Raw genomic sequence first — 12302 nt, 5'->3', positions numbered from 1 at the left:
TGTTTGTTTTATTCCATGTGTAACTCTGTGTCGTTGTATGTGTCGAACTGCTTTGCTTTATCTTGGCCAGGTCGCAATTGTAAATGAGAACTTGTTCTCAACTAGCCTACCTGGTTAAATAAAGGTGAAATAAAAATAAATAAAATAGATCATATCCTATTGGCCTCAAGTGATCTGCTGGTGTCTTCCTTGGGGGCATACAGCGGGTTGGCTACACTTCCAGGATTACAAGCTAGTTACCTTGGAGGTTATCACCCTGGTCTTTTAAAAAGTGCTTCTGGGCGGTGGGCTGCTGCTAAACCGATATAGAGGACCTCATAGAAACTATGGGGGGAAACACTGTTTAATGACAATGTGAATTACTTTAGTAGACTACAGTTTCCCTTATACAACTTCTAGCATGCAACAAATTGGTTGCTTGACTTTATGTCCCCTGCATTTCATTGGCTGTTGCATTTTTATTTTAATTTTATTCTGTGATTTGGACCTCACTGACCACATGTTACAAGTAGGCTACAGTGCGGTGGATTCTCGTCTCAAACTTAGCAAACATATATATATATATATATATATATTTTTTGGAAGGCCTCTACAACAAACAGTGTAGCCAGCAAGTACTGTGTGACTGGCTGCCAGCCAACACTCCAAATAAGCACACATGTTACGTGGCAGGATCGGAGGGTTCAGCCGTCTAAGCATGCACACATGTTACGTGGCAGGATCTGAGAGTTCAGCCGTCTAAGCATGCACATTCCATCCCCATGTTGGCTTTGAGACCTGGCCCATGTGTTCTGTCTTCTGTACCACAGACGGGGCCGGTTCTATCAGATTCTCTCATCTTCCTCATTTTCGTTTATAGAAAAAACGCAATGACGGGCATGATCTAATTGTCAGACATTCCTCAATGAGGTTGAAATGTATGTTTTCACTGTAATGCCTATACGTAACGTGTTTTCTTGCGGGGCGGGGGGCGGAACACAATTACAAATCATTTGTAAGACTGCAAATTGACCGCAAGAAGCCTGACTAAAACATAATAATTTCAAACCTAGCTTACATTTATTTGTATACGATCATGTGTGTCTATTATGCATGATAAAACTTGAACATATTATTTTTTTTTTAAATCACGGGTGTTTTTAGTCTTCTGTCCAATTTAAAATACGTTTTGCTCACAAGACATTGTCGGGAGGGGGATGAAACCAAATTGTGCCCGCTGGCTGCTAGTTGAGGAATCCTGCTCTCTGTGTTCTACCTGGACTGTAAGCAGCCTAAAGGAAACCATAAAGCCTTTAACCTGTGTTCTACCTGGACTGTAAGCAGCCTAAAGGAAACCATAAAGCCTTTAGCCTGTGTTCTACCTGGACTGTAAGCAGCCTAAAGGAAGCCATAAAGCCTTTAGCCTGTGTTCCTGTAACAGTGTTAAGTGTGTTACTATTGGGAGGTTTTGCTGGTCGTTGTTTGCCTTTATACAGAGCTGATCATGTCCTCCCGGTGACGTAACTGTCACATGGTGGTGATCTAAGTAGTTTTCCAGTCAACTATAATTTTGTAATTGTCCGTGACTTATGTTTTATACAACACCTTACTGATATCTGATATAACCTAGGCCTAATGCTTTTTGAAAGCGCTGTGTGCCTGTGGTATAATTGACAGTTCATACATTAGTGAGAGGCATATTGACGATTATAAACTAGGTGGTACAAGCCCTGAATTCTGATTTGGCTGAAAGCCATGGTATACCACGGGTAATTTTACTGATCTAATTACGTTGGTAACCAGTTTATAATAGCAATAAGGCTCCTCAGGGTTTGTGATATATGGCCAATATACCACGGCCAAGGGCTGTGTCTAGGCACTCCGCGTTGTGTCTTGCCTAAGAACAGCCCTTAGCCGTGGTGTATTGGCCATATATCACACCTCCTCGGGCCTTATTACTTAATTTGTGACCGCTCATGGATGTATGTCCTGAAGAAACCAGTGCAGGTCTAGAGTAGACCATGGCATATAGACAATGCTGGTATGCCATGTCTGTCACCAACGGTTAATTTGATACCGGTTTTCTAAACGGGACTCACTTGGCAGGATTTAGAGTTGCGTGTGTGGGTGGACATCGTCGAAATATTATTAAATGCATTTCAAGGAAATGACATGTAGGGGTGGGGGGGGGGGGGTGATGACAGAATAAACTCATCAGAACAACTCTTGAATTCTTTTGCTCAACAAACTACATGCACCTTTCTCACGAAAAGCAAGAGCAGCAGCATAAATGATACAAATGTATCTGGTTCTACTGCAGCAGTAGAGTTCGGATCTGTACAATTCAGTTAAAATTGCACGTACCCGTGACAGTCAGATCCGACACGTACCCGTGACGTTATTTCAAATTCTTGATTTGGACCTGCTCGGGTCCGGATTGGATCTCGGGTATTCGGGTACAGGTGATATTCGGGTACAGTTCCCTGGGTTTCTCAGACTTTTCCTGAACTAGATGTTTTCAAGCTAAACAAGATCCACAGGCTAGCCTATATAAGAAGGATCCGTAGTTCATTAATTTTCACTCTGAGCTAGTGGAACTTTTTTAGATTACGGGAAGGGCTATTGTTTTTTGTTTTTTACATGTCCCCACCTGTGCATTGCTCCACTAAGTGCAGGAGGCGTGGGCCCTTAGGCTTACGTCACCCACTACGAAGTGTCACACCATTTCAACACAAAGCCACATCCTTTAGGTAATAGAACAACTGCTTTCACTTGAAGGATATGGCCAGACAGAACTGGTTCAGAAGTCACTCAGAAAAAAACATTCCATTGCAGCAGTGTTGGAAAGAAAAGAGGACCTTTTTAAGTTTTCTTCACCTGTTGTTTTGATTGACGGCACATAATGGATTGAAGTGTGCTTTTATTCAGATAAGGTCTTGCTATGAATAGATATATGAGTTTTCGGTCATCTGGGAAACTGCGTCTGAACGGGTAAGACTTTAGTCGGCAGTTTACTCATTTGATTGTATAATTCTTTTCAGGCAAATTATTTGGACTTCTGCACAGACATTCAGGTTGAGACCTGTTTTGTCATGTTACGTTGATCTTCGTCTAGTGTGTTTTTTTTGTAGCCTAAATCCATTGAGATTTCTATTTTCTATTTCTGTCCTTTGGAGAGAGAAAATATCAACTCTGTCCTGTGATTGCCTTTATGGGATTCGACTTGGGCTTGCGTACATTCTGAAATGGAAGTGATTTGAAGATGTTTACTGCAATCATATATGTTGTGATTCTCACAACTGGCACTATATATATATATATATATATATATATAATTCCTCTTGGGTCGCTAAGGTTAGGATCTGTATTTCTCTTTTAATGATAATTATGTTTATAGATCAGATAATATCATATGAATTTTACAACTATCCATAACTACCAATGCAAAAATGATCATTCTTGTTTTTTCAAGAATGATCATTTGATCATGATTAAATTCTTATTGTCAATGACGGCCTAGGAACAGTGGGTTAACTGCCTTGTTCAGGGGCAGAACAAAAGGTTTTTACCTTGTCAGCTCGGGGATTTGATCTTGCAACCTTTAGGTTACTAGTCCAACGCTCTAATGACTAGGCTACCTGCCGCCCCGATTACGGGAAGGGCTTTTTTGGTTTTGTTGAGTCAATACATGTTAAACACCTTTTGGCAGTAATTGCATCTATGAGTTGTTTTGGGTGAGTCTCTAACAGCTTTGCACACCAGGATGGTGCAATATTTGCCCATTTCTATTATTTTCAAAGTAATAATGGGCAAGGTGAATACATGACCCCCAAGGGGTCCTGCTGAAAGGTGAATTTGTTTCCAGTGTCTGGTGGAAAGCTGACCGAAACAGTTATTTTCTAAAAAATATATATATATTTATTTTTTTGCCGGTGCTTAGCTCCATCTCTCGTTTAATTTTATCCTTATAATGTGTCAAGCATACCCATACCCATACCCATACCCATACCCATACCCATACCCATGATGCAGTGTTTTGGGACATTTTTATATTCTTTTGTTTTCAAACTGTCATTTAGGTCATTTATTGTGGAGTAACTACAATGTTGATTTAATATTTCTCCCATCACAGCCTAGGAACTCTGTAGCTGTTTTAAAATCACTAATGATCTCATGGTAACGTCTCTGAGCAGTTTCCTTTCTGTCCAGAACAGTTCAGAAGACTATTTTTGTGTCTGGGTGGTTTAAATCATCATCCACAGCCTGACCATGCTTAGAGATACATATTCGATGTCTGATTGGTTACCCATCTACCAATCACTGCCCGTTGAGGGTTTTGAAAAGTTCCTTGGTCTTTTGTAGTTGAATCTGTGCTTCAACACTTGACTGAGGGACCTGACGTATGTAAACTCAGCAAAAAAAGAAACGTCCTCTCACTATCAACTGCGTTTATTTTCAGCAAACTTAACGTGTAAATATTGTATGAACATAACAACTGAGACATGAACTGAACAAGTTCCACAGACATGTGACTAACATAAATTGAATGTGTCCCTGAACAAAGGGGGGGTCAAAAGTAAGTTAGTATCTGGTGTGGCCACCAGCTGTATTAAGTACTGCAGTGCATCTCCACCTCATGGACTGCACCAGACTTGCCATTTCTTGCTGTGAGATGTTACCCGACTCTTCCACCAAGGCACCTGCAAGTTCCTGGACATTCCTTGGGGGAATGGCCCTAGCCCTCACCCTCCGATCCAACAGGTCCCAGACATGAGAGATCTGAGCTGCCCATGGCAGAACACTGACATTCCTGTCTTTCAGGAAATCACACACAGAATGAGCAGTATGGCTGGTGACATTGTCATGCTGGAGGGTCGTGTCAGCATGAGCCTGCAGGAAGGGTACGACATGAGGGAGGAGGATGTCTTCAAATCAAATTTATTTATATAGCCCTTCGTACATCAGCTGATATCTCAAAGTGCTGTACAGAAACCCAGCCTAAAACCCCAAACAGCAAGCAATGCAGGTGTAGAAGCACGGTGGCTAGGAAAAACTCCCTAGAAAGGCCAAAACCTAGGAAGAAACCTAGAGAGGAACCAGGCTATGTGGGGTGGCCAGTCCTCTTCTGGCTGTGCCGGGTGGAGATTATAACAAAACATGGTCAAGATGTTCAAATGTTCATAAATGACCAGCATGGTCGAATTATAATAAGGCAGAATAGTTTAAACTGGAGCAGCAGCACAGTCAGGTGGACTGGGGACAGCAAGGAGTCATCATGTCAGGTATTCCTGGGGCAGGAGGATGTCTTCCCTGTAACGCACAGCGTTGAGATTGCCTGCAATAACAAGCTCAGTCCGATGATGCTGTGACACCGGCCCAGACCATGACGGACCCTCCACCTCCACATCGATCCCGCTCCAGAGTACAGGCCTCGGTGTAACGCTCATTCCTTTGGCAATAAACGCGAACCCGACCATCATCCCTGGTGAGACAAAACTGCGACTCGTGAAGAGCACTTTTTGTCAGTCCTGTCTGGTCCAGCGACAGTGGGTTTGTGCCCATAGACAACGTTGTTGCCGGTGATGTCTGAGGGCCTGCCTTGAAAAATTAAAGGAGAGCCGCACACTCTAGAAGCTCCGATGCAATAATTTAATGACTTGTCTGTCGAAACGTTGGTTGTCTTCATCAGTGCCTTACAACAGGCCTACAAGCCCCCAGTCCAGCCTCTCTCAGCATATTGCGGACAGTCTGAGCACTGATGGAGGAATTGTGCGTTCCTGGTGTACCTCGGGCAGTTGTTGCCATCCTGTACCTGTCCCGCAGGTGTGATGTTCGGATGTACAGATCCTGTACAGGTGTGACACGTGGTCTGCCACTGCGAGGACGATCAGCTGTCCGTTCTGTCTCCCTGTTGCGCTGTCTTAGGCGTCTTACAGTATGAACATTAGAATTTATTGCCCTGACCACATGCAGATGAGCAGGAACCCGGGGCATCTTTCTTTTGGTGTTTTTCAGAGTCAGTAGAAAGGCCTCTTTAGTGTCCTTAGTTTTCATAACTGACCTTAATTGCCTACTGTCTGTAAGCTGTCCATTTTTAAATGGAAATCTATAGGCCCTTTCACATTACATATCCAGGTGTTAGAATGGCCAAGTCAAAGTCCAGACCTGAATCCAATTGAGAATCTGTGGAAAGAACTGAAAACTGCTGTTCACAAATGCTCTCCATCCAACCTCACTGAGCTCGAGCTGTTTTGCAAGGAGGAATGGGGAAAAAATGTCAGTCTCTCGATGTGCAAAACTGATAGACATACCCCAAGCGACTTACAGCTGTAATCGCAGCAAAAGGTGGCGCTACAAAGTATTAACTTAAGGGGGCTGAATAATTTTGCACGCCCAATTTTTCAGTTTTTGATTTGTTAAAAAAGTTTGAAATATCCAATAAATGTCGTTCCACTTCATGATTGTGTCCCACTTGTTGTTGATTCTTCACAAAAAAATACAGTTTTATATCTTTATGTTTGAAGCCTGAAATGTGGCAAAAGGTCGCAAAGTTCAAGGGGGCCGAATACTTTTGCAAGGCACTGTATAACTGTCTAGATCTGTCATTCTCATCGGAAGCCAGTCTAAGAAGCAGTATGTCTGTTCTCTGTGCAATTTCTATGCTCCCTGTTCTAAAGTTTGGTTTTTGGGTCTTCTACTTTCTGTTTTGCACACCAACTGGAAATTATTTTTTTGCAGTGGTTTAGATGGTACAATGATTATCTACACTATACTTGCTTGTTCTGTTGCAAACTGAAATTAGGCAAACTATTAGAATTTTAGCAACCAGGAAATGGCAGGGGGATTTCAGCATAGTGCATCTTTGAAACTAGTTTCATGAGAATTGCCCATATGATTTGCCTACAAGGAAGCTAGGTCGCCAATCACCTTGCTTTGCTGTGTTTACCAGAATGCTGTGGTTTACTAGCTAGCACCTTGCAGACTTGTCACAGTGTGTGACACACCACTTTGACTGATATGATAATTCAGGCTACAGAAAAAGGGTCACCTTTTCCACTCATCATAAATAACTTTTCTCTCATTTCACAATGAACTTGTCTCCCAGTGGCTGAAATTCATTCATATCCATCTTAATGGCTTGTATTTAAGGCAGCCCTCTGAAGGAATTAGGCTAGACGCCATGTTTGGAAAGCAGCTCTTCATTACGTAATATTCATATTCGATACTTCATGGTTTGACAATTGTCAAGTCTAAATACAAATGGCGTGTTAGAAAATAGAAGTATATGTTGTCTCTCTTTAGCCCCTCATACATCAGTGGCTTAAGATTGACGGGTGCTTTGGTTGATCTATTTTGCCCTGTCACTGAACCCTTCTGGTCTTCTCTTCCAGCTACCAGGTGGAGAGCGGAGGATTGTCTGTGAAGAAGGAGAGTAAGACGCTGGAGAAGAGCAGGAAACCCTTCAGTCTGGAGGAAACCCAACTGGAGCTGCTGCAGCAGAGCAAAACTTTCACCAGACAAGCCCCTGTCAGGTAACTACACTGACCCTGTGCAACCATGTACACTCAAGACTTGGGCCTTTCATAGTCTCTTTGAAGCTAAGGCCTCTGTGTGACTGTCAGCAGCCTGCTAAAGCCAGTAACGTCATGCTGATGATCTCGGTCTCCCACAGGTCTCGGACGTTCGATGTGGACAGAAGTTTGGAGAGGACTGCAAGCATCGGTTCACAAAGTGTACGTTCACTCCTCTGACCTTTTGACACGGTTTGTGGTTGGGATAGCTATACTCTGCTGCTTTATCAGGTGTCCAAGACTACTCAGTACTTTCACTCCTCTGACCTTTTGACACGGTTTGTGGTTGGGATAGCTATACTCTGCTGCTTTATCAGGTGTCCAAGACTACTCAGTACTTTAAGATGGTCGATTCAGTAAGCTTTTCCTCTTCTGTTCTACAGAGTTTTATAAAGCACAACAAAACATTCCACAAGCTGTTTCCTGACATTCCAGAGACAGAGGACTTGCTACATGGTAAGTGACGTTTTGAATATTATCGGTGGCCAATGGTGACTCTCCAAACGACATGTGACACCTGTGCCAAATAGTCATGTCATGCTTTTCAAAGTCCTAAATCACAAAAACATGAGCGGTGACTTAAAACATATATATTTTTTAACTAATCGTTCAAACGATGGCAAGGTTAAGTGAATCTGCAGGGGCCATAGTAACTGACAATGATTTACCTTTTGGCCTTTACCCACGCTGACTGACAGTGCTTGCTGTGTGTCATCACGCTGCCAGGACATTTGTAACTAACGCTTCCTATGTCCTCCCTCTCTCCCCCAGCATACATCTGTGCCCTGCAGAAGGAGGTGCTCTACCACGGCAGGCTCTATGTCACCAAGCATCACGCGTGCTTCCACTCCTCTGTGCTGCTCAAGGACACCAAGGTAAGCAACCCTTGATGGGCGACCCTGACCCTTGATTGTTCGTCTGTATATTTTCTCTCCATGGCATAGCAGTAGGCTGTTCTGTGTGGAATATGGACTAGGCTGTTCAGTTAAACAACATGGTTTGAACTTTGTCCTATTTGTCAATGGACAGTTTAGAAGTCCTATTACTAGCTAATGGAGATATGTCTACATATCTTTCCCAATGGCGTGTTAATGTTTAACACACAGTTTATTTATATACTGAACAAAAATATAAACTCAACATGCAACAATTTCAGATTTTTACTGAGTTACAGTTCATATAAAGAAATCAGTCAATTCATTAGGCCCTAATCTATAGATTTCATATGACAGGGAATAGAGATATGTATCCGTTGGTCACAAATACCTTAAGCAATGGGTCTCAGGATCTCATCACAATATCTATGCATTCAAATGGCCATAGATAAAATACAATTGTGTTCGTGGTCTGTAGCTTATGCTTGCCCCATACCATAATACAACTGCCACCATGGGGCATGTTCACAATATTGACGTCAGCAAACTGCTCGCCCACACAACGCCATACACGTGGCCTGCGGTTGTGAGGCCAGTTGGACGATACTGCCAAATTTTAAAAGAAAATACATTGGAGGTGGCTTATGGTAGAGAAAGGAACATTAAACAGCTCTGATGGACAGTTCTGCAGTCACCGTGCCAATTTCCCGCTCCCCCAATTTGAGACATCTGTGGCGTTGTGTGCGACCACTGCACATGTTTAAAGTGGCCTTTTATTGTCCCCAGCTTCTTGATATGCCACACCTGTCAGGTGGATTATCTTGGCAGAGAAGAAAAGCTCACTAATAAGCTCACGCTTATGGAACATTTCTGGGATCTTTTATTTCCGCTCATGAAACCTGGGACCAAAACTTGACATGTTGTTTATATTTTTGTTCAGTGTGTTAGTTTAACTTTGTACATCTAAAGTCATGAAAAAAAAAAAAAAAAGCCATACGTCACAATGCAGTAAGTATCAAGTGAAGTTTTGTTGCTCTTTTATCTGTTTCTACAGTTAGTGATCCCTGTGACCAGCGTGCAACTTGTGAAGAAACAGAACACTGCCCTGCTGGTGCCCAATGCCCTGTCTATCCGCACCACCGAGGGAGAAAAGGTTAGGGGTCACTTTCTCAGTTGTCCCATTGGCACAGTCCATTGTCCACCATTCGTCTGCCACCTTAATCAGATGATTAGATCTATACTGGTGGTTTAAATATCAATATTTAATAGAGGGCTGTCTAAGTCATCAGACAAGTTACGTGCCACACATTGACCTCTGATGGATGACATGTAAGATTTGAATCTTTAATAACGGGCTTATTTAACAATGTACATTTTGAAGATGAACGGTTGCAGCCTCGCCTGTTCCAGGGCATCCAGGCTAAATGTCTCTCCCGTGTGTTCTCAGTACCTGTTTGTGTCTTTGCGGAACCGAGAGGCGTGTTACAAGCTCCTGCGGTCCGTGTGTCCTCAACTGAAGGATGGAAGTGCCAACAGCAGCCCTCTATTCTCTTCTGCAGAGAATAGTTTTGATCAGGACAAGCTGGTGGTAAGTGATAACCTTCAAATTCATAAAGATGTCATTTTATAAAGTTTTAAAGTCGGCCTAATGGATTTCCCTGAGCGACAGTACTGCAGATACTTCGACAGACTACGACAGCCCTTTGTAACCTGCTGATACTTCCTCATATTCCACTGTAGATCTTTTGGCCTCTATTTTGAAGCTGGCGTTAACCCAATGTCTCTCTCCGTGGACCTCTCTCACAGAACTCCAGTCAGTCCAGTCTAGAGGACAGTTTTGACCAGCCGGACGGGTCCGACCCGAAGCTCTTCCTCGACTCATCCCCACCCAGACCAAACAAAGGTGAGTAAGCCTAACTGGATTTACCAGAGTGGTATTTTATGAAGCAGGTTTGAGGAGTTGACGAGGTAACTTTGGTCAACTCTGAGTTCAAGTCGGTATAACCAGTAATACGAAGTGGGTCACGTTTTAACCAGGTACATGTCTATGGCAACAAATCCCTCAGCACTAACCTGCTAATTCCATTTATCCTGAAGGAAGTGTCTGAGCTGCGAATAGAGGACCAATGAAATTAGATTCCCTCCCTCTTGCAACTTTGTATGACTTAATACAATTATTCTATTGATAGGAGTTGGGGGGGGGGGGTTATGCATTGATAAGCACGCGGCTATATTAACCATAAATTATCAAATAAAGACAGCATAATAAATAATAAAATAAAGCCTATTTCACACTATAGCCTGCTGAATTTGCAAGATACATTTTCTTTCATTTTGATTTTGGCACCAATGGAAAATGTGCCACTGGCTCTCCCATGGATTGATGGTCCAGCATTGTCTCAATGAAGAGTTCTGTGTTTGACTAGCCACGTGCAAAGTTACAGCCTGGTAGATTTTAATGTAGGATGAGCAATATCCACCGTCCTAGTACGGATGACGCCGGAGTTGGAATGTGAAGCTAACTGAAGCTGGTTAGCTTCAGAAAACCCTGAGTAGATGTAGCTTGCTTCGTAGGATACCCCTCTGGCCAGTAATGGCCTGTTTCTCAGTCTAGGACTAGGTTTCATATTAAGCACAATGTTCACCCTCTCCTATAGGTCCTAATGTGTAGACTAATAAAGTTTACAGTTGGCTACAAGTCAGTGTTATCTGTTGTGTATGTACCTGACCTCTATATGCAAAGTCCAAGGTCATGTTTTCAGAGATGGACTAACGTGTATGCCCCCCCCCCCCCCTTTTGTTCTTCTCCGACCTAGTGCCTCAAGGGAGGAGCATAAATACACAGCAGAGAGAGAGCTCCTCAGAGGACCACACGCAACGTAGGTCTATGTTTCCGGCTGGCTCCTTTTCTTACAAACAGAAATGCACGTGACTGTACAAAAACCTTTATGCAGCGAGCCACTGACAAGCCCGTTGTGTGTGCTGAAGTGGATTTCATTTTATTTGGCGATTTTAAAATAAAAGTTGTTCAGGCTGGAGATGACCTGCAGATGTTAACCAAGTGTCGTTCCATCTCTTCCGGGTCAGGTGGCTCATGGGTGTGGAGTGTGACACAGAACGCCTGCTCCCTTCTCATCCAGAGAGACGCCAGCAGCCTCAACACTCTCCTCTTCATCTACCTAATACTGTAAGTGACCTCTAAATAACCTTTGACCTGCTGTAAGTGACCTCTAACGTCTCAATCAAAATGTATTTATAAAGCCCTTCTTACATCAGCTGATGTCACAAAGCACGACCAGGTTGACTCAGGACAGCAAGGAGTCATCAGGCCAGGTATTCCTAGGACTCAGGGGAGAGGGGGAGGTGAAATACTCCAGATATAAGACTGACCATAGCCCCCCCACGACACACGCACACTATTGCAGCATAAATACTGGAGGCTGAGACAGGAGAGCTCGGGAGACACTGTGGCCCCGTCCGACGATACCCCTAGACAGAGCCAAACAGGCAGGATATAACCTCACCCACTTTGCCAAAGCACAGCCCCCACACCACTAGAGGGATATCTTCAACCACCAACTATCTATCCTGAGACAAGGCCGAGTATAGCCCACAAAGATCTCCCCCACGGTACAACCCAAGGGGGTGCCAACACAGACGGGAAGATCACGTCAGTGACTCAACCCACTCAAGTGACGCACCCCTCCTAGGGAAGGCATGGAAGAGCACCAGTAAGCCAGTGACTCAGCCCCTGTAATAGGATTAGAGGCAGAGGGTTAGAGGCTGCATAGATTTCATGACTAGAAGCTCAAAAGATGAAAAAGCAGTCTTTTTTTTCATTTAAAAAAAAAATTGCTATCGTAAATGTTAGCAACAC

The 12302-nt window shown here is 43.4% G+C and overlaps 1 protein-coding gene across 6 annotated transcripts in view; it reads left to right on the top strand.

The window, feature by feature from the left end:
• The window catches only part of LOC139419389 (GRAM domain-containing protein 2B), a 30550-nt gene that overhangs the window by 13135 nt on the left and 5113 nt on the right, over positions 1-12302 (top strand). For 4 of the 6 annotated variants that reach the window (XM_071169515.1, XM_071169652.1, XM_071169437.1 and 1 more), the window contains exons 2-10: positions 7371-7511; positions 7652-7712; positions 7934-8006; positions 8322-8425; positions 9480-9578; positions 9873-10013; positions 10232-10328; positions 11242-11304; positions 11513-11612. In XM_071169515.1, the coding sequence (XP_071025616.1) occupies positions 7371-7511; positions 7652-7712; positions 7934-8006; positions 8322-8425; positions 9480-9578; positions 9873-10013; positions 10232-10328; positions 11242-11304; positions 11513-11612 (879 nt within the window). Of the gene's footprint in view, positions 1-2788; positions 2971-7370; positions 7512-7651; positions 7713-7933; positions 8007-8321; positions 8426-9479; positions 9579-9872; positions 10014-10231; positions 10329-11241; positions 11305-11512; positions 11613-12302 lie in introns of those variants that run through there. The other 2 variants (XM_071169720.1, XM_071169582.1) reach the window with 2 other exon arrangements.

Source organism: Oncorhynchus clarkii, chromosome 1 (assembly GCF_045791955.1).
Source record: "Oncorhynchus clarkii lewisi isolate Uvic-CL-2024 chromosome 1, UVic_Ocla_1.0, whole genome shotgun sequence".
Taxonomy (NCBI): Eukaryota; Metazoa; Chordata; class Actinopteri; order Salmoniformes; family Salmonidae; genus Oncorhynchus; species Oncorhynchus clarkii.
This window is presented reverse-complemented; position numbering and strand designations above follow the sequence as displayed.